The 22,925-nt window shown below is 43.1% G+C and overlaps 1 protein-coding gene across 4 annotated transcripts in view; it reads left to right on the plus strand.

Annotated features, from left to right (window-relative positions):
• The first annotated feature begins 2,254 nt into the window (after positions 1–2,254).
• Positions 2,255–22,925, plus strand: part of EIF4ENIF1 (eukaryotic translation initiation factor 4E nuclear import factor 1) — a 55,112-nt gene continuing 34,441 nt past the window's right edge. The window contains exons 1-6 of one of the 4 annotated variants that reach the window (XM_066370446.1): positions 2,255–2,457; positions 3,481–3,600; positions 14,956–15,029; positions 16,260–16,387; positions 20,438–20,724; positions 20,999–21,200. In XM_066370446.1, the coding sequence (XP_066226543.1) occupies positions 3,508–3,600; positions 14,956–15,029; positions 16,260–16,387; positions 20,438–20,724; positions 20,999–21,200 (784 nt within the window). In that variant the 5' untranslated portion in view covers positions 2,255–2,457; positions 3,481–3,507. Of the gene's footprint in view, positions 2,458–2,590; positions 2,977–3,480; positions 3,601–14,955; positions 15,030–16,259; positions 16,388–20,437; positions 20,725–20,998; positions 21,201–22,925 lie in introns of those variants that run through there. The other 3 variants (XM_066370444.1, XM_066370447.1, XM_066370445.1) reach the window with 3 other exon arrangements.

The following is a 22,925-nucleotide window of genomic DNA, read 5'->3' on the forward strand; positions in this document are numbered from 1 at the left end:
CTCTATCCACTGCGCAACCGCCTGGTCAGTAACTGATATCCCTTTTTGACAAATAAGTAAACAGGTCCAGAAAGGTGAAATGACTGGCTCAGGATTCTCACTTAGTAACAGAAATCAGGATTTAAGAACTTCAAAAAATAGGCCGTCTTCACTACTTCATTATGGCCAGTGGATTAGACCATTTCTCCACCATTAGAAAAACCTAGATTCCAAAAGCAATTTGTTTTTTAGAATAATAATATGAATAACATTATTTGATCACCTACAATGTGTCTCTGTATAGGCTTTAAAAAAAAAACCCACCAGCCTTATGGAGGTTGTATGAGGCCTTTAACCAACCTTATCCTATTTAATCTTGACAACAGCCCTATGAGTGGGTTATCATTCTCCCAATTTTACAGATAAGAAAACCAAGGCTAAGAATAAATAAATGGCCTAATTCTCCACAGCCTGTAGGGCAGGGGTCCCCAAACTACGGCCTGCGGGCCACATGCGGCCCCCTGAGGCCATTTATCTGGCCCCCGCCGCACTTCCGGAAGGGGCACCTCTTTCATTGGTGGTCAGTGAGAGGAGCACACTGACCATCTCATTAGCCAAAAGCAGGTCCATAGTTCCCATTGAAATACTGGTCAGTTTGTTGATTTAAATTTACTTGTTCTTTATTTTAAATATTGTATTTGTTCCTGTTTTTGTTTTTTTTTACTTTAAAATAAGATATGTGCAGTATGCATAGGGATTTGTTCATAGTTTTTTTTTATAGTCTGGTCCTCCAACGGTCTGAGGGACAGTTAACTGGCCCCCTGTATAAAAAGTTTGGGGACCCCTGCTGTAGGGTGTGGTGGGGCTGGAATGCAAACTCGGCCCATTTACAAATACTTCCCTCTGCCTGCTCTCACAGAGAAAATACAGTTTGTAAAAACATTTTATTCAGCATTAAAGGGAAAGAAAAACGTTTTTCAAAATTGCTTTCTCTGTTGTGAAGATTCATAGGAAGGAAACTTAGTGATCATTCAGTGTCCAATCTCGATAGCACAAATGAAGAAAGTTAAGCTCAAAGAAAGGCCCCTTCAAGAAATGGGAGATTTGCCTGACCTGTGGTGGCGCACTGGATAAAGCGTCGACCTGGAACTCTGAGGTTTCAGGTTTGAAACCATGCACTTGTCTGGTCAAGGCACATACGAGAGTTGATGCTTCCTGCTCCTCCCCCCTTTCTCTTTCTCTTTCTCCTCTCTAAAATGAATTTTTAAAAAAAGAAATGGGAGACTTGGTCGATACACTTTCGGAGAAAAATTACGATTCCCTCCACACCTGTGTAACATTTCCCACAAACCCTGGGACAGAAACAGGCGCTTGTTTTAATCCTGGAGAATAGGCTCACAGAGGATCTCAGATTTGATTTTCCAGACCGCTCCTCCCTGGCCCAGCAGTTAGTCTTTGTTCACACAGTAGGGAAATAATATTTGCATTTCTGTGTCCCCTTCAGAGTCTCAGCACTGGGTACTACGCGCTTGGCTGTTCGCCGTCTTATTTCCACCCAAACACACTCGCACTTCCCCTTCCTGGACAGACTTCAGATTATGGGCGGGAATGAACATTTTAATGAATCTGTCAGTCTCATTTGCCTAGTAATACAGTAAGGCGTACTCTCGTTTATTCCTCAGAGATTTATACAGAGACCATTTTAGAAAGAAGAGCGGAACTGAGAGAAGTCAGAATTTAGCCCAAGATTACATACTAGTATAAAAGAGCTGACGTTCGAGTCCACACCCGGAAGGCTCAAAAGCGTCCGGATTCGCCTAACTCAGATTCTCACTGCCTAAGCCCATGGTTCTCCGCGGTCGCGAACAGTGCAAATGCAGTGAACCACGCGTTTCCACATCCCGCAAGGGCGGACCCGTGCCCACTCCGCGGATACCACCTCCTTCCCAGGAGAACAAACCAGAGTGGGTCACGGGCTCCAAGCACCGCCTGTCCCGGCCCGCCCCGCCCCTGAGCGCGCGTGGGAACGCGGCGTTCTCCCAGGGGCTGCCCACGACAACCGCCTGCTCGCACCTGTGAGGGTTCACAACGACCCCCGCCCGGCCTCCTCCCCTCCGTCGCCATCTTCCCCCGTCTCCGTCTACCCGCCACCAAGCGCTCGCAGGAACCGTGGCCCCGGGAGGGCGTCGCGTTGTTTCTCTTTTCCACCCGGCACCGCTGCAGCCACCTCACATCCGGGCTCGCGGCGGCGAGGGCGGTGCTGGGGCCCGGGTGCGTGGAGGGAGTTATTTAGGGGGTGGGGGGCAGAAGGAGGGACGGAAGGCTGGGCCGCGGTTACGGCGGCTGAAGAGAGACAGCCCGAACGGGTGGGGGGGGGGACGAGATAGAAGGCCGCGCGGAGAAGCCCTTGGACCAGCGCGGGCGGCGGAAAGGGGTGCCGCGGCGAGGGGAAGGGCCGCCGAGCGGCGGAGGCACCGAGTAAGGGCCCGGTGGCAGAGGCGGAGGTGTCCCCGGCGCCGTTTTCCAGAATCCGCGGAGAAGGGGCGGAGGCGCGAACGCCGGGGCGCGCGCGGGGGGCGGGCAGGGACGCGAAGCCCGAGGGGCTGCCGGCGGGCGGCGGCGGCGGCGGCGGCGGCGGGCGGGCTCGCTGGGCCCGAGCGCCGGGTAGGCGGGCGGCGGGCCCGAGCCGGCTCCAGCTCGGAGCGTCCGGGCCGGGGGATTCGGTCTCCCCGCTCCCTCCGGCCCGCCTCCCCTCGTGAATGCTGTCCCCGCCCTTCCTCCGAAAGAGGCCGCAGGGCCGGGGCCTGCACGAGAGGCTGGGGGTTGGGGTCGTGGCTGGGGGAAATCGAGTTTCGGTGCTGAAGCCGGCGCCGCCTCTTTCTTACCGCAGGCGCCCCTGACATGGCCACAGGTGCGGCCGGCTGGGCAAGGGGCGCTCGGGCTCCGTCCCCACTCCCTGGTCCCCGGATAACAAGGGGCAGCTGGCGCCGTCCATTGGCAAGTGACAGGCACTTTACTTCAGTCCTACTTCCCGGATCTCCGGCCCCAACCAGCCTCCTACCTGCCCCCATTCCGGGAAACTTCCCCTCTACTGCTTGAACGCTTCTCATGGGTAGCAGCCACTAATCTTGGTTTATTTTTGTAGTAAAGCTGCTTAAAGGCTGTACCTTGATTTGGGCACCTTCCATTTCTGCTTTCGTTACCCTTTTGATGTTTAGAGCATTTTACTTACTGGAAGAGAGAACTAAGTACTAGTGGTTCTGTTTCCAGCTAGGTTCTGGTTTATGTATAATTGTTGAGTGGAGGTTGGTTTTGTTTGTTTTTAAACATTGATTTGTTATTCCATTTATGTATGCATTTATTAGTTATGTTCCCTGACTGGGAAGGTTTGTTTTTTAATGGTAGTCATTTTAAGAAAAAAGAATTTCAGTTTCTTGAACAGTCAAGCCTCCTGAAAATGTATTGTTCTCCGTGACAGTTATGTTCTGATTTATCTTACAGGTGCAAAGAATTGTAGACCAAGGAGCCATGGATAGAAATGTTGGTGAAACAGAAAATGGAGATGCTTTCCTTGACATGAAAAAGCAGCTGGCCTCCAAATCCCCCCATCGCTACACAAAAGTAGGCTTTGTTACTAGTGAAATAGTGTTTCTCTATAAAGGTGGGGAAATTGGTAACATTGTATAGGTACTTCATTAGTGTTATCTGAAGTGGTAGTCTTGTTCTGATTCACTATGTAGATTAAATGTTAAAGTTCATAAAGCGTTGCTTTGAACTTTTTTTGTTTTTCTGAAAGTGTGAATACCCAGAGTTAGAATTTGCTTCTAAGCTTTCAGGTGAAAGGAATATTGGCTAAATTCTGGATGAATTTGTGGATCAGTATATGTTGACACACAGATTCTGTAACAGGTGGTATCCTGTTGACTTACATGCTATTAAGGATTCTAGCTCTGAGGTGCCTCCCAAAACCAGTGAATACCCCAAAGAAATGTTCTTTGGTGCATTTTAGGTGCTTGGCTAGGGTAACCATATTTTCAATTTTTTTTTATTTCCTGTTACAAATTGGAAATGGACTCACAAAAGTGAGTCTTCAATTATGTTTCTTTTAGCTAAAAACTTGTGATTTTATATTGCTCATCTAGACATCTGGTTTTTCCAGGGAAGTGCAAATCATCACAATGTTGTTTATTTTATTTTATTTTATTTTAAATCAATAATTTTTACTGTTTCATCAAGGGACATTCTTTTTTTTTTTTTTTCCCTTAGAGACAGAAAGAGAGTCAGAGGGATAGACAGAGACAGACAGGAACCGAGAGATGAGAAGCATCAATCATTAGCTTTTCGTTGCACATTGCGACACCTTAGTTGTTCATTGATTGCTTTCTCATATGTGCCCTGACTACAGGCCTTCAGTAGACCGCGTAACCCCTTGCTCGAGCCAGCAACCTTGGGTCCAAGCTGGTGAGCCTTGCTCAAACCAGACGAGCCTGTGCTCAAGCTGGCCACCTCGGGGTCTCGAACCTGGGTCCTCAGCATCCCAGTCCAACGCTCTATCCATTGCACCACCACCTGGTCAGGCTGTTATTTATTTATTGATGCTGTTGCTTTAGTATCTTGTTAGCTATTGAATGTTTTTACAGAGGCTGCCAGGACTCAGTGAGCTGTGAATTCATTTCTGGTTTTCTGAAATGTATTGGGCTGGAGTACATAAAATGTGTTTGGGACTGTTGACAGGAAGGATTGTGTCCTACTTGGCCCCTATCTATATTTTCTTGGTGTAGACCCAGTCAGGGATTCTGATACGGTTATTGCCCCTGGCTTCCCAGGATACTGATTGGTTAATATTTTAAAGTCAGGCCATTTTTGTGTACTGATGCCATTACTGTTACCTACTAGATAAAGTATCAAGTGCTGTTAAAGTGATATTCATTTTTAGCATGTAAAAAAAATAGGGAGGCAAGGAGATTGTTTTCAGGTGTAAAAGGGTTCTTGGTTAATTTCTGTCTTAACAGTCTGTTTTGGCATTAAACTGTGAGTTGATAGAAAGCATTTTACTTCTCCATTCAGGTTTTTTCTTCCCTAGTGTAGTTCCTCTCATACCTGAGAGCGCTGAGTATTATTTCACATCTTAAATTCATTACCTAAAATGTTGACAGGTGAATTTGGAATGGAGAAAGCCTTATTAAAAGAAGAGAAACTGATTTGAACTACTTTTATAAGCTTATGTGATTTCAACTCTGCCAAAACTTTTTGTATAAAGTTCTGACTGGACTCTACCTAGAGTACTGGCAGAGAAGCTTTTGAATCACTTTTACAGGCTGATCTGAGGGTCGCATGTATATTTCATCTTAATATCCATCTTTATGGTGAAGTAATTTCTTTCAGCTTTTCATAATAAAATTTGAATTTTTTTTTAATAATCTTCGAGACAAACATTGATATCTTGTTTTATTATGATTGATTGTTCTATGTGCCCTTACCGGGGATTGAACACAGAACCCTTGCATATCAGGACAACGCTCTAACCAACAGAGCTACTGAGCCAGGGCCAAATTTTAATTCTTGTTTTTCCTTTTTTTATTGAATTTATTGGGGTTATGTTTGTTAATAAAATCGTATAGGTTTCAGGTGTACAATTCTGTAACATCTATATATTGTGTGGTCACCATCTTAAGGGTTAAGTCACTTTTAGAAAGATATTGGTTTCTCAATGTATGTATGTCTACAGTAAAGATTAAGAAACTCAATATTGCCCATTTTTGTTAGTCCAACTTCAGAATTCTGTCATACTTGGATAAATGTGTATAAAATGGTTAAGAAAAGGTTTTTTTTAGGTTAATGACAGTGGAGCATAGATTTAGTAGTCTTTACCAAATTTAGTTGGAAGTAGGCTTAATTTCCATTCCATTCATGAGGATTAAAAAGAAGTTTTTTAAATTTATGTACCGATTTTTAGAGAGAGAGAGAGAAAGAGAAAGGGGAAGAGAAGCGGGAAGCATCAACTCGTAGTAGTTGCTTCCTGTATGTGCTTTGACTGAGCAAGCCCAGGGTTTCAAACCAGTGACCTCAGCATTCCAGATTGACCCTTTATCCGCTGTGCCTGCACAAGTCAGGCTAATTTTTTGTTTGTTTGTTTCAGCAAGATAGAAAGAGGGAGAGAGAGAGACAGAGAGGAACATCAAGCTGTTCCTGTATGTGCCCTGACTAGAGATTGAACTGGCAAGCTATCCAGCCAGGGCTCAAAAGGATTTTTTTTTTAATCTATTTTATTTCTTTATTTTAGAGAGGGGAGAGAGAGAGAGAAGGGGGGGAGGAACAGGAAACATCAACTCCCATATGTGCCTTAACCAGGTAAGCCCAGAGTTTTGAACTGGTGACCTCAGTGTTCCAGGTTGTCACTTTATCCACTGAGCCACCATGGGTCAGGCCAAGAGGATTTAATGACAGGATTGTGTTTAGGCGATGTTAGGTATTTTGATATATGTGGGCTACACAACAACAGTAATTTTATGTGAGACTTCAGGCAAACTAAGTTCTTTTTATTATTTATTGATTTTTAGAGAGAGGAGAGAGAGATAATGAGAGAGAGAGAGAAAAAGGGAGGAGAAGCAGGGTACATCAACTCATAGTAGTTGCTTCCTGTATGTGCATTGACTGGGCAAGCCTAAGGTTTCGAACCCGTAACCTCAGTGTTGCAGGTCAATGCTTTATCCACTGCGCCACCACAGATCAGGCAGTCTTCTTTTTAAAAAAGCTTGAAACAATCCTGAGTTCTGAGTACTATAATAAATGGTTTGTTAGTTCTAGCCTGACCTTTGGTGGCGCAATGGGTAAAGCATCGACCTGGAATGCTGAGGTCACTGGTTCAGAACCCCAGGCTTGTCTAGTCAAGGCACCTATGGAAGTTGATACTTTCTGCTTCTCCCCCTTTCTCTCTCTTTGTCTTCTCTAGAATGAATTTTTAAAAAAATAAAATAAAATAAATGGTTTGTTCTATAACTGGAATAATATTTGAGCCTATCTTTTTTTTTTTTTTTAATCTAAAAAATATTTTGGTCCTGGCCGGTTGGCTCAGTGGTAAAGCGTTGGCCTGGTGTGTAGGTGTCCCGGGTTCAATTCCTGGTCTGGGCACACAGGAGAAGCAGCCATCTGCTTCTCCACCCTTCCCCCTCTGGCTTCTCTCTCTCTCTTTTCCTCCTACCACAGCCATGGTTCAATTGGAGCAAATTGGCCCCAGGTTCTGAAGATGTCTCTGTGGCCTCTGCCTCAGGCACTAACTAATAACAGCTTGGTTGCTGAGCAAGGGAGCGATGCCCCACATGGGCAGAACATCGCCCCCTATGGGGCTTGACAGGTAGATTGTGGTCTGGGGCACTAGTGGGAGTCTGTCTCTGCCTCCTTTAATAAAAATAAAATAAAAATTAAAATATTTTGATTTATCTTCGGGAGAAACAGAGAGAGAGAGAGAGAGAGAGAAACATCAGTTTGTTGTTTCACCCATTTATGCATTTATTAGTTGATTCCTGCATGTGCCCTGACAGGGATTGAGCCCAAAACCTTGGAGCATGGAATGATACTCTGACCAACTGAGCTAACCAGCCAAGGCTGAGCCCACCTATTGGGGGGAGGGGGCAGAGACAGAGAGAAAAAGGGACAGATAGGGACAAACGGAAAGAGAGAGAGATGAGAAGCATAAATTCTTCGTTGCGGCACCTTAGTTATTCATTGATTACTTTCTCATATGTGCCTTGATGGGGGGGGCGGGGGGGGGGGGGGCTCCAGCCAAGCCAGTGATGACCCCTTGCTCAAGCCAGCGATCTTGGGCTTCAAGCCAGTGGCTATGAGGTCATGTCTATGATCCCACACTCCACACTCAAGCTGGTAAGCCTGCACTCAAACCAGCGACCTTGGGGTTTCGAACCTGGTTCCTTTGCATCCTGGTCCAGTACTCTATCCACCACCGCCTGGTCAGGTTGAGCCTGCCTATTCTTAATCTACATACTGAGATCAAACAATTGAAATAGGTAAAGCAATCAGTAATATTTCTGCCACTTCAAGTTTGTGGGCTAGAAAGTTTAAAAGCAGTAGAAGGAAACTGTCCTCAATGATTTTCATAAGTGATACATTTTGTGAAAACTTTTGTAAATGTGAGAAGTAGACTACACGGTCAAAAAAACCCCACACATTAGCTAAGTGAGAGGCTTTTTAACCTTTGAACCTTCTTAGTTTAGCATTGAGTTATTTTATGGGATAACATTAATAGTCTGTTCAGAATTTGAAGGTTTTTTCCATGAAGGTGGAGGAGTCCAGATGTTTGTCTAAATGCTTTTCAGGGTAACATACCAGAGTTTTCCTGTATGTTAGGACATCCATAGCCCAGCTTGCTTCTCAAACAGTGTCTGGGCATCACCTGTGAACCTTAATAAAGTGTGAATTCTGATTGTTAGGTCGGGGATGGGCTTGAAAATTCAGTTTGTTAACACAGGTGGTGCCCATAGTGCCGGTCCACCAACCATACTTAGGTAGATGCCAGGCTTTCCTTGAAGAACCTGATAATGTGGTGTCAGTGTTTTCAGGCAACTTGGATGCATAGTTACTCCTCCAATTTCTGTTGGTGCCATTGTGCTTCCGTCAATATTCTCAGGAACTCAAGTTAGACACGCTGGGTATTTTGAGGCCTACTCCCGAAGTCTCAGTAATGACTAATGAGGATGGTTATAAGTGGATTTATCAACTGCATCTGTTGTCCTGAGGAGTTTAAGGCCTTAATTTATAAACTTCACTGAGGTCCATTTTGCCAAGTCAGATTCCTAAGGTCAAAAGCTGTGTTGGTAGTATTATTTTTAAGTGAATTTATTGGGGTGACACTGGTTAACATAATTGTTCATGTAAGTTTCAGGTGCCCAATTCTACAGCACATCTTTATACATCATATTGTGTGGTCCACCTAGCCCTGCCCCCACCCCCAGTCACCACACTGTAGACATGTTCATGAGGTTTTTTCTTTTTGCTCAGTCCCTGCACCCTCCTCACCCAGCACCCCCATCTCCCCCTGACAGCTTTCAGTCTGCTCTCTGTGTATGATTCTAGTTTGCTTGTTAGCTCATTTTGTTCATTAGATTCCATATGTGAGTGATATTATATGGTGCTTGTCTTTCTCTGAGTGGCTTATTCACTTAGCATAATGCTCTCTGGGTCCATCCATGCTATCACAATTTTTTTTTTTTTTTTTTAGACTAAGTTGAATAAAGCTGGGGACAGTGAAACAAGGAAGAGCTTAGGAGAGAAGAAGCAACAGGAGAGCCTGGATAGGGCTGCTTTGGCTCACTGGGAAGTCAGAAACAAGGGGGCCTTGGAGACAGGTTCAGGGGGTTAGCCTGGGACAAGCTGCCACTGCCCATTGCTCCCCCTGGCTTCAAGTCTCATGGGGACCCTTAGAATTTAGGAGATACACATGCCTCTGGGGGAAGGACGGTAGGGAAAGGTGCAGGCATGCTTCCAGGAAGGAGAGCACCTAGGTTTTCTTTTTCATGGCTACATAGTATTCCATTGTATAAATATATATTTTGGCAGTACTTATTTATTTATTAGTTTTTCTTCTTTGCCGAGAGAGGAAGAGAGACAGAGAGAGACAGATTCCCACATGTGCCCCAACCGGAATCCAGCCAGCAACCCCTATCTGAGGCTGATGCTCTGCCCATCTAGAGCCATGCTCGCAACCAAGCTATTTTTAGTGCCTGAGGCAGAGGCTCCACAGAGCCATCCTCAGTGCCAGGAGTCGATGTGCTCAAACCATTTGAGCCATGGCTGTGGGTGAGGGGGGGGGGGTGTAGAAGTAGGTAGTCGCTTCTCCTATGTGCCCTGACTGGGAATCGAACCCAGGACATCCACACGTCAGGCCAACACTCCTACCACTGAGCAAACCAGCCAGGCCTGTTTTGGTAGTATTTATCTGTTTTTTAATTTATTTATTTTAGAGAGGAAAGAGAGAGAAGGGGGAAGGATCAGGAAGCATCAACTCCCATATGTGCCTTGACCAGGCAAGTCCAAGGTTTCGACCTGGCAACCTCAGCATTATAGGTTGATACTTTATCCACTGCGCCACCACAGGTCAGGCTGTTTTGGTAGTATTTATTTATTTACTTATTTTAAAAGTTTGTTTTTATTTATTCATTTTAAAGAGGAGAGGGAGAGACAGAGAGAGAGAGAGGAGAGACAGAGAAGGGGGGGAGGAGCTGGAAGCATCAACTTCCATATGTGCCTTGACCAGGCAAGCCCAGGTTTTTGAACCGGCGACCTCAGCATTTCCAGGTCGACGCTTTATCCACTGCACCACCACAGGTCAGGCTGTTTTAGTAGTATTTAAATGTGTGCTTAGCCTTGTACTGGTAGCTCACTTGGTTAGAGCATCATTTTGCTAGGCCAAGGTTGCGAGTTTGATCCCCACAACACATACAAGAATCAACCAATTCCTGACCTGTGGTAGGACAGTGGAAAAAGCATCAACCTGGAATGTTGAGGTTGCCAGTTTGAAACCGAAGGCTTGTCCAGTCAATACACATAACAAAAAGCAACTACTACAAGTTGATGCTTCCTGCACATCTACCTCTCTCTCTCTCTCTTTTTCTTTCTCTTTCTCTCCCTGTCCCTCCCTCTCTCCCCCCCCTCCCTTTCTCTCCCAATCTCCTCTCCTCTACAATAAAAATTTTTTTAGCTTTTTTTTTGAGAGAGAGAATGGGTGGGAACAGATAGACAAGAAGGGAGAGAGATAAGAAGCTTCAGCTCACCATTGCGGCACCTTAATTCATTGATTGCTTTCTCATATGTGCCTTCATGGAGGGCTCCAGCAGAGCAAGTGACCCCTTGCTCAAGCCAGCGACCTTGGGCTCAAGCCAGTGACCATAGGATCATGTCTATATCCCACACTCAAGCCGATGAGCCCACGCTCAAGCCAACAACCTTGGGGCTTGAACATGGGACCTCAGCTTCCCAGGTCAACACTTTATCTACTGTATCACCACCAGTCAGGCCAGACTCCATTATTTTATTTTATTTTATTTATTTTTTTTTTATTTTTTTTTATTTTTTATATTTTTTTTATATTTTTTTTATATTTTATTTTATTATTTTATTTTTACAGAGACAGAGAGTCAGAGAGAGGGATAGATAGGGACAGACAGACAGGAACAGAGAGAGATGAGAAACATCAATCATCAGTTTTTCGTTGTGACATCTTAGTTGTTCATTGATTGCTTTCTCATATGTGCCTTGACCACGGGCCTTCAGCAGACCGAGTAACCCCTTGCTCAAGCCAGCGACCTTGGGTCCAAGCTGGTGAGCTTTTGCTCAAACCAGATGAGCCCACGCTCAAGCTGGTGACCTTGGGATCTCCAGCCTGGGTCCTCCGCATCCCTGTCGACGCTCTATCCACTGCGCCACTGCCTGGTCAGGCCAGACTCCATTCTTTACTGATGATTTGCAGGTGGTATGTCAGTGCTTTGACTGTTTTGTTTTGTTTTTTTGTTTTTTCAGAATTTTGAGCAATATCTAGACATATTCTTACATTTGGAACTCAGTTTGCCTCAGACTTCTCAGTTTTTCAATACTATTTCTATGCAAAGAATAAGACAAGTCATAAATAAATCATACTTAAATGCAAATGCCTGATATTCAGATTTAAAATTAAAATGGGCCCTGGCCTCTTGGTTCAGTGGATAGAGCGTGCAGATGTCTGGGTTCAATCCCTGGTCAGGGCACAGATGAGAAGCAACCATCTGCTTCTCTTCCCCTCCCTCTACGTCTCTCTTTCTGCCCCTCTTGTAGCCAGTGGCTTGGTTGGTCCAAGCGTCGGCCTCAGGTGCTGAGGATAGCTCAGGTGATTCCAGCATCAACCCTAGATGGGTTGCCGGGGCACATGCCAGAGTCTGTCTATCTCCATTCTCACTTAGAAAAATAAAAAATAAAAAAAATTAAAATGGCACCTGTTCCTAGTGCATTTTGTTGTCATAAAGAAAACATTTCGATGCTTCAAGTGTCTTAAGACACTGGTGAATTCATGGCATGCTTAAGTGCAGTGATTCCTATAGACTGAGAAAGCAAATCTATCCCTCTATATTTACCCCCGGATATGAGAAGCAGTGATAAAAAAAAGCAGTGGGGCTCGTGATGGGGGTATTGCAGAGGTCATAGCACAGTTGTATATGGGGGTTTTTTGCAAGACAGTTGTAGCATTTTACTGGTACTGAGAATTTGGGAATTGATTTTTTTACTTTTTACGAACATGTTTAAACGTATATAAAAAGACAATGGTTTTTGTGTACATGCATGTATATGAGCAGATGTGTGTACATTAGTGTGTGTATATGTGCATATGTAAATAATACATATTTCCTAGTTCTACTGAAAGGGTCAAGAAGCAAACAAGGACACCCAGTTCTCAGACGTTGGTTTTTTACATATACTACACTTAAAGGAACTAGGATCTCTCAGAAAATGGTTGATTCTAGGACTAGGACAGAATGGGTAAAAGATAAGATAGAAAATAAGGAAATGTTTTTAAAAAAAATAATGGCATATGTCAGAAGAACACAAGAATCATTAAAGAGGCTCCCAATTTGAGAACCACAATAATTAAGGACATTAGCAAATTATAAACTGTTGGAAAAACTAGGAATCTGTGAGCCCGTGCCATTAAGTAGATAAATAAAGAGGGGAAGGAGGAGTGTTTGTGTTTTAGAGTAAAATGCCACGTGTTGACTGTTAAATGTGGAGAGGGTCCTAGAGTCGGTAAATCAAGATTGGTTTGGGCAAGAATCGTCAATATATGCTAAACTTGGGATATTTTGATGAAGACCAGATATTTAGATGATTTTAAAGTGTCTCCCCATAGATTGCATACTAATTGCATGGGGAAAGTAGTAACTGAACAGTAGAGAAACTGGAGAACACCCTGACCAAATGGTCAAAATTACCATATCATTGGTGAGGGGCAAATGGACATCATGGACAAAACATCTTTTAGGTTAGTATTCTGCTCCAGGGATGCTCAGTTTCAGTCTGATCACAAGGAAACCTGAGACAAACCTACAATGAGTAAAGTTCTCTTTAAAGAAATAAAAAGTAAGCTGCCATAAAAGACAAAAGCAGTGGTAAAAACATTACAGATTAAAGACTGAAGAGATGCAACAACCAATATCTATCTAATTCTATACTGGATCCTATGTTGGAAGCCAAAAAAAAGTAATATAAAGAATATTATTGGGTCAGTTGACAAAATCTGGATCTGGAGGGGTGTTTAATAAAAATATTATTAATAACTGATTATATAAAGCTGACAGCTCTTCTTGGCCCTGGCCAGGTAGCTCAGTTGGTTAGAGCATCATCCCAATATGCCAAGGTTGCAGGTTTGATCCCTGGTCAGGGCACATACAAGAATCAACCAAGAAATGCATAAATAATAAGTGAAACAATAAGTTGATGTGTTTCCTCTCTTGCTCTCCTCTCCTCTCTCTCTAAAATAATCAATCAATTAAAAATGATAAAACTAATAGCTCTTCTCAACAAGGTTCTGAAGAAATAAGCCCTGATACCGTAAGGCATTCATTGTATGTAATTTTTCTCTCCTGTGCATCTAAAATGATACTGGCCAAGTGTAATCTTTGGGACAATAGAAAAGTAGTCATTCAAATCATTATCTGTAAGGCTTACTTCTCTATTGGAACTGGATAAGGTGCTGTGAAAGAATATCCTCATTATTAGGAAATAGACACTGAAGCATTTAAAAAGGTAAAGGAACATGACTTCATGCAATTTCCCTTAAATGGTTCAAAAAAAAAGTTATATATAGAGAGTCCAAATGCTAAAGCAAATAGGGAAGAATGTTAATATGCAAATCAGATTAATGGTTTATGGTCCTTTTCCCCCCTTACAACTTTAATATACATTTTCTTTAAAATTTCCTTATAAATGGCATCTAATGCATTTAAGAGAACTAACATTAGTAGGAGAGTATGTAAGTCTGATGCTTTCATGCCTTGATGAGCATTCATTGTTGTGGAATGTATTTATTGGACAGCAGTTTATGAGAGAATGTGTCTTAGCAATAAACTGATCACTATTAAGTTATTTTCCAGTTTTACATAAATTTATTTATTTTTGTGAGAGACAGAGAGAGGGACAGATAGGGACAGACGGACAGACAGGAAGGGAGAGATGAGAAGCATCAATTCTTCGTTGCAGCACCTTAGTTGTTCATTGACTACTTTCTCATATGTCCCTTGACGAGGGGGCTATAGCAGACCAAATGACCCCTTGCTCAAGCCAGCGACCTTGGGCTCAAGCTGGTGAGCCTTGCTCAAACCAGATGAGCCTGCGCTCAAGCTGGCAACGTCAGGGTCTTGAACCTGGGTCCTCTGCTTCCCAGTCTGACGCTCTACCCACTGTGCCTCCGCCTGGTCAGGCCACACATGAGTTTGTTTTGTTTTGTTTTGTTTTTTTACAGAGAGAGAGAGTCAGAGGGATAGGTAGGGACAGACAGACAGGAACGGAAAGAGATGAGAAGCATCAATCATCAGTTTTTTGTTGCGACACCTTAGTTGTTCATTGATTGCTTTCTCATATGTGCCTTGACCGTGGGCCTTCAGCAGACCGAGTAACCCCTTGATCAAGCCAGCGACCTTGAGTCCAAGCTGGTGAGCTCTGCTCACACCAGATGAGCCCGTGCTCAAGCTGGCGACCTCAGGGTTTTGAACCTGGGTCTTCTGCATCCCAGTCTGACGCTTTATCCACTGCACTACCGCCTGGTCAGGCTAGCATGAGTTTCTTATATGAACCTTGAACTGATTCCAGTCCTTTCCGTTATAAGTCAAAGTATAAATAAATAGGACCTGTATGAAATGCTTAAGGTAAAACTCAATTACTGACAAAAAATAAGTCAAAAGTATGTAATTCAAATCATCACTTGATTTCTCTTTGTAGGAGGAGCTCTTGGATATAAAAGAACGTCCTCATTCCAAACAAAGGCCTTCATGCCTCTCTGAAAAATATGACAGGTATTGCAGTGGGGAGGGGGCATTGCTTCTTCTAGTCAACTTGTTATATCAAAGCTGGTAAATTAAAAAGTATATTGTTTTGTAGAGCTCTGTGGTAGAATTATGAGTAGGGGAGATATCAGGAGTTTTGACATCGGGCTTCAGTACAAATACATTACAGATAAGCCGTGAACATGAGGAGCATCTCACTGCATTGTCTTCATCAGTTTCATTATTAATTAAGCTTTGAACCATAATTCAAAGATTTGAGCTGCAAGAAAGTCTAAGGACAACTACACCAGTCTCTTTCAACTAACTGGTGATGAAGCTAAAACTAAAAAATGACTCAAAGGCACATGGTCAGAAAGCACAATTAAGACTTGACACAGCAGGGTATTTTCTCTTTACCAGTGGCTTTTGCACTGTGCTTTGACGGTCTTTCAAGGGCCTACCTGAGGTAGGCTTATCAGGAGGACTCTGAGCCTTTCATCTGAACACACCACCAGCAGCCACCTTTATACTGCCACCATCATTACCATCGCCACCAGCAACAACTCAGCTAAGTAAGAGTCATTCATAGGCATCTTGGGCACTTTCCTAAGAAGTAGAAGGCTTTGGTTTGACACAACTCTAGCTTAAAATGGTCTTATAATAACCTTTAGTTTACACCTTTTAGGTCACCTTAAGATTTTAGGGTCACTTCTTAAATACACTACTCACAAAAATTAGGGGATATTTTATCGCTTCATATTCATTTTGAAATATCCCCTAATTTTTGTGAGCAATATATAAAGGTAGATGTTTCAAAGTCTTAAGAGCTTGTGGGAAAAACTGAGACTAGGCATAGAAATTCTGGAAAAATAAATATCAAGCATTCTAGATGCTACTTCTAGTGAGAGAATTAAAGGGTTTTCCTCTTGTAGTAATCTTTAGTCTTATTTATGGAGCCGTGTTCTTTGTGTATGACAGGCATGGTTACTGTAAGCCATATGCACCCCAAAGTTTGTGATCTGAATGTTTCATTTATGCACAGACCACTGGTTTTCAAGTGACTACTAGTGTTACCTGAACAACAACAAAGTATTACTGAATTAATAGTTGTCTTTGTTTTTATCTTAAATAACCATTCTGATGGCAACCATGAAGCTTTATATTGGAAAACAATTTTCATAACTTATTACTGGAGGAAGTTCAGAAACTAGACTACATATATAGTATAAGTGCTAACTGTTGGTACTTTTTGACTTGTAGTGATGGCGTCTGGGACCCTGAGAAGTGGCATGCCTCTCTTTACCCAGCTTCAGGGAGGAGCTCACCAGTGGAAAATGTGAAGAAAGAGTTGGATACAGACCGGCCTTCCCTGGTGCGCAGGATAGTAGGTGAGCACACCGTCACTCAGAAGTGGGGGCAGCAATTTTGGAGACAATGCTCTTTGCTGCCAGCTTCATTCTTAGCTATAAGAGTTTTATGCACTGAGGGGAAGTGTCATTATCAGGAAACTGATTTACCAGTTAGATTTTTTCCTAATTAGCAGAGTGAAATCATGGCCTCCTGTAGAGCAGTGGCAAGTGCTTTTGAATGAAAAGTACCGATGTCTTTCATTGACATGGATAACTGAGTTAGGTGTGGTAGGGATCATAAAGCTGTGCTAGAAATCTGGTTATGCTTAGTCTCATAGTTGAGACTAGTCCTCAGCTATAAATCAATTCTGGCACTGCTTAGATTCATAATCTAAAAAAGGGTTTAGATATGGTTTGAGACTAAAGTTTGATCTTCCATACTTTTACCCCTTTAAGCTAAGAAAGATATTAAAGAGTGAAATGGAGACCTAGCAATATAAAAACTGGTCAAGGAACTTGTTGCGAGAGGAACTCATTTTGAGATGAGAAGACCCATCATAAAACAAATTTGGGCCTGACCTGTGGTGGTGCAGTGGGATAAAGTGTCGACCTGGAACACTGAGGTTGCCGGTTCGAAACCTTGGGCTTGCCTGGTCAAGGCACATCTGGGAGTTGATGCTTCCTGCTCCTCCCCCTTCTCTCTCTCTCCTTCTCTCTCTCTCTCTCTTAAAAATCAGTAAATAAAATATTAAAAAAAAACACAACAAAAAACAAATTTGGAACTGAGCAAAGATAATACGGGTGACACTAGTTTGAGCTATAAGACCCTTCTAATACAGAATCTGTCAGTACACCTACTGCAGTAATGTTCCTCAAACAAAGAAGTTATTCTAACAAAATCATTAAAGATTTGCCACAGACTTACTTAAATGATAAAAACATAGAAGCAACCCAAATGTCCAACAGTAGAAATGGGTGGAATATGTATGAATATTACATTGTTTAGGTGTTAACATGTTGGAAATGTAGTTACCAAGTTACATAAAACTGCCCATATTATATCTTGTGTTTAAAAAACTGAAACACTTCATGGAAGTACTGGAAGAATACATTTTAAAATGTTTTAAGGACTGTTTCTGCTGAGAGGATTAAAAGGGTTTTTTTGTTTGTCTGTTTTTAGCAAGAGAGACAGACAGGGACAGACACACAGGAAGGGAGAGAGATGAGAAGCATGCATCAGTTCTTTGTTGTGACACCTTAGTTGTTCATTGATTGCTTTCTTATATGTGCCCTGACAGGGGGAGGGGGCCAGCAGCTAAGCCAGTTACGACCCCTTGCTCAAGGCAGCGACCTTGTGCTCAAGCCAGTGACCATGAGGTCATATCTATGATCCCACGCTAAGCCAGCAACCCTGCACTCAAGCTGGTGAGCCTATGCTCAAGCCAGCAACCTCGGGGCCTCAAACATGGGTCCGCTGCATCCCAAGCCGATGCTGTATCCACTGCGCCAATGCCTGGTTAGGCCAAAAGAGGTTTTCCTCACTTGGACTTATCTTCAGGGTTCTATTTTTCCTAGAAAGAATTACTCTGTGTGTGTTGACATGTTAGTTTTTTTACACCTTTGAGAGATAATTGACATACAATAGACTGGGCATGAAGTGTACCATTTGACTTTTTTTTGTTGTTGTAGTTTTTGTTTTATTTTGTTTTTGTATTTTTCTGAAGCTGGAAACGGGGAGAGACAGTCAGACAGACTCCCGCATGCGCCCCACCGGGATCCACCCAGCACGCCCACCAGGGGCCACACTCTGCCCACCAGGGGGCGATGCTCTGCCCCTCCGGGGCATCGCTCTGCCGTGACCAGAGCCACTCCAGTGCCTGGGGCAGAGGCCAAGGAGCCATCCCCAGCGCCCGGGCCATTCTCGCTCCAACGGAGCCTTGGCTGCGGGAGGGGAAGAGAGAGACAGAGAGGAAGGAGGGGGGGGTGGAGAAGCAAATGGGCGCCTCTCCTATGTGCCCTGGCCGGGAATCGAACCCGGGTCCCCCGCACGCCAGGCTGACGCTCTACCGCTGAGCCAACTGTCCAGGGCCCCATTTGACGTTTTAATGTGTATACACCTGTGAAGTCGTTACCACAGTCAGAGAAATAAGCATTTCATTTTTATCACCCCCAAAGTTTCCTCATATTTCTATGAGACCTCTCCTTTACAATTTCCCCCAGACAGGCACTGATCCCTTTTCTGTCACTGTATTTTCATTTACATTTCCTAGAATTTAATATAAATGGAATTACACAGCATGCACTCTTTGGGTAGCTTCTTTACTCAGATAGTTGTCTTAGGATTTATTCATGTTGTTGTGTATATAAATAATTTCTTTTTATTGTCCATTATTTCATTGTATGAATTTGCCACAGTTCATTTATCTATTGATGGACATTTGGGTTGTTTCTAGTTTTTGACTATTAACCAAAACTATAAACATTTCATGTACAAGTCTCTATGTGAATATCTGCTTTCTTGTCTCTTGGGTAAATAGCTTAAAGTAGTAGAATGACTGGGTCTTATAGTAGATGTGTGTTTAACATTTGAGAAACTGCCAAGCTGTTTTTCGAAGTGGTTATACCATTTTACAGCACTATATGAGAATTCTACTTGCTCCACATCCTCGTCAGCACTTGGAATGGTCAGTACTTTTTATTTTAACCATTCTAATACATGTGTAGTGGAATCACATTATGGTTTAATTTGCACTTCCCTAATGACTAATAATGTTGAATATCTTTCCATACTTGCCATCCATATATCATCTTTGGTGAAGTGTCTGTTCAAACCATTTGTCCATTTTTTTTTTATTTTTTTTTTGAGTTTTTAAGTCTTTATATGTACTGGTTACAGGTCTTTTATCAGCTACATGCCTTGAAATATTTTCTCCCAGTCTGTGGCTTGTTTTTACATTCTTTGACGAATATGCCAGGTTCTCAAATAACATCATTTTTTTCATTGTTGTTTCATTATAACATTGATGAAATGCCATAGGAACTTAACTCTTGTTTATAACAATTATCCTCTGGTAAATTGGTTTCATTGTATGGTTTTTCACTTAAAATTGCAGAATGACATTAAGAAAGGACTTACTGGATCTATCAGAAAGTAGAAATTTAAAAGCTTGATTGAACCCAGCTTGCTTATTTTATTTTATGTGAAAGAAGGGGAGATAGGGACACAGACTGCCGCATGCACCCCAACCATGATCCACCTGCAAGCCCTGTCTGGGGCTGATGCTTGAGTCAGTCGAGCTGTCCTCATTGCCCGGGGCCCTTGCTAGAACCAACTGAGCCACTGGCTGCAAGTAGGGGACAGGGCAGGGAAAAGAAGTATATAGTCACTTCTCATGTGTGCCCTGACTGGGGATTGAACCCAGGACGTCTGTATGCCTGGCTGATGCTCTATCCACTGAGCCAACCGCTAATGCCATCAGATTATTTTTAAAAAGGGAATGTGCTCTTGGTATCACGCCTAAGAAAACTTTGCTCATCCCAATGTCAAAGATTTCTTTCTGTATTTACATTTAGATCTATGTTCCTTTTTTAATTATTTTTTTAAAAAATTAATGTTTATGTATTGACTTGAGAGAGAGAGAAAGGGAGAGTGAGAGAGAGGGGAGGCGAACATTGATCTATTCCTGTGTGTGGCCTAACTGGGGATCAAACCAATTTCTGCACATCAAGACAATGCTCTAACCAACCAAGCTATATGACCAGAGCTTTGTGGTTATTTTTTTCAAATCCTGACACCTGTAGTTTATTAGTTGATAAGCAATTGCTAATAATTACATAAAGATAAAGTCAAAAGGGATTGTGGAAACTAATCATGGAAAATCATTTATTACAAAGTACATTTATTGCTGCAGAGAGAAAAAAAAGCAAAGGGCCCAGTCTTATTTAAATATATGATGTACATGTATTGTGTAGCTATTTTAGTGGTGACTCTTTTTCAGTAACCCCACCACCACCAGTCATGGACATACCATAGAGAGAAAAAATGCCCTTGCTAGTTTGCTAAAGTTTCTATTTCTGGCATCCTTCCAGATCCACGAGAGCGCGTGAAAGAAGATGACTTAGATGTTGTTCTCAGCCCACAGAGACGAAGCTTTGGAGGGGGCTGCCACGTGACAGCTGCTATTAGCTCCCGGCGCTCAGGAAGCCCATTGGAGAAAGACAATGATGGGCTTCGCCTGATTGGAGGACGAAGAATTGGCAGTGGGAGGATCATCTCTGCTAGGACCTTTGAGAAAGATCACCGTCTTAGTGATAAGGACCTGCGGGACTTGAGAGACCGAGACCGAGAGAGGGACTACAAGGACAAGCGTTTCAGGGTTGGTCTTCTAGGTTTTTTGGCACACCGTACTCAGGGCCTCATTAGTCACTTCATTTGTTCCGGGTAACTTTGAGATCCTGGATGAACGTAGCCCATTCTTAAGCCAGATAGGAACAAGGAAAGCTGGATGGGGGCAGAGAGGGGCTTCAGGTCTGCAGCATAATATCTTCATTGCACTGTTGAGCGTTACTTAATTCATCAAAGCCTTGATTGAGATTAGAAATGCCTTAACTAGAATCTTATTTTTTATCTTGCATTATGTACTTTTCTAGAGGGAGTTTGGGGATAGTAAGCGTGTCTTTGGTGAGCGTAGAAGAAATGATTCCTACACAGAAGAAGAACCAGAATGGTTCTCAGCTGGACCCACAAGTCAGTCTGAAACCATTGAGCTGACTGGCTTTGATGAAAAGATACTGGAAGAAGATCACAAAGGGAGAAAAAGAACAAGGCGACGGACAGCCTCTGTGAAGGAAGGTCAGCAAAAACTTTGGGAGGGAAGCTCACTGTTTTATAATGAGATGTGCTTATAATTGACTTAATTGTACACTTAGGAATGGGCACCAGTTATTAGGTGGTAGCAACTTTTTAAAGTTGCAGGCTGATTTTGAAACTGCTTTCTAAATGTGAATTTACGAGTGGTGTTATACTATCTCCTTAACTTGTTCTGCCTGCAATGCTAAACAGAAAAGTCTCACATTACCCTGTTAAGAGCACTGTATAGGTTCCACAGAGATAAGAAACATGGTACAAATAATGAGGGTTCTCCTGTTTATTGAACACACTTTATATACTAGACAGAGTGGTAAGCATTTTGTTTTTATAATCCTACTTCTAACAACCCTGTGAGATAGGTGCTTTTCGCCCATCTTATAGACGAGTAGTTAGGGGCACAGGGGACTTAAATGACTTGTCTGTGGACATTATGGAAATAAGTAGTGAAGCTGGGAGTTGAACAAGATGCCTTTATGCTTCAGAGCCCACCTTTTTCAACATGGTGTTAGACCTTCCTAGATCTATTGATTGTGACTTGGCTTTTCCCAAACTGTTTCTCAGCTATGAGATAAGGTTAGGTGTTTCCCTTGTTAAACTGAGGATGGCAGAGCTAATGGGTTAGAGATTCCAGGTGCAGAGTGGGGGCCCCATTAGTGGTTTTTAGGGCAGTAACCTGGCTCTACATAGCTAGCCCTTGGCTGATGGTTGGGAAGAAGTAAAGAGCCAGGTGGACTAGCCTGGGTTTTGAGTTCTGGAGCTACTGCCTAGAAGAATATTCTTTCATAAAACTTTTTAACAGGCCTGTTTTTTATAAGGTGAAGACAATGGCTACCTCATAACTTTCAGGGTTATGTGTTTTTTGTTTGTTTTTAGCGAGAGAAAGAGAGAATGACAGACAGGAAAGGAGAAAGATGAGAAGCATCAACTCATAGTTGCAGCACCTTACTTGTTCATTGATTGCTTTCTTATATGTGCCTTGACTGGGGGGCTCCAGCCGAGCCAGTGACCCCTTCCTCAAGCCAGCGACCATAGGGTCATGTCTATGATCCCACACTCAAGCTGGCGACCCCATGCTCAAATCCAATGAACCTGTGCTCAGGCCAGTGACCTTGGGGTTGGGTTTTTTGTTTTTTGTGACAGAGGGACAGAGAGCGACAGACAGACAGAAAAGGAGAGAGATGAGAAGTATCAATTCTTCGTTGTGGCATCTTAGTTGTTCATTGATTTTTTTCTCATTTGTGCCTTGAAGGGGGAGGGCTACAGCAGACCGAGTGACTCCTTGCTCAAGCCAGCGACCTTGGGCTCAAGTTGGTGAGCCTTGCTCAAACCAGATGAGCCTGTACTCAAGCAGTGACCTCGGGGTCTCAAACCTGGGTCTTCCAGGTCCCAGTCCGACGCTCTATCCTCTGTGCCACCACCTGGTCAGGTGACCTTGGAGTTTCTAACCTGGGTCCTCAGCGTCCCAGTCTGATGTTCTATCCACTGCACCACCACCTGGTCAGGCAAGGTTACTTTTAGCATCCAAGATCAAATACATACATTAAGAGCTCAGCTTCTTAGGAACATTTAAATTATAGTTTCTTCCAGCCTTTAGTTATAGTTGGGAAAAAACTTTCTGGCAGATAATAGGCAGCAAAAAGGGAAAGCTAGTTTAATACATGAGTGTTTAATCAGTGCCACCTTAAAATTATAAGGCTAGAACATACT

The sequence above is a fragment of the Saccopteryx leptura genome, chromosome 2 (genome assembly GCF_036850995.1).
Source record: "Saccopteryx leptura isolate mSacLep1 chromosome 2, mSacLep1_pri_phased_curated, whole genome shotgun sequence".
Taxonomy (NCBI): Eukaryota; Metazoa; Chordata; class Mammalia; order Chiroptera; family Emballonuridae; genus Saccopteryx; species Saccopteryx leptura.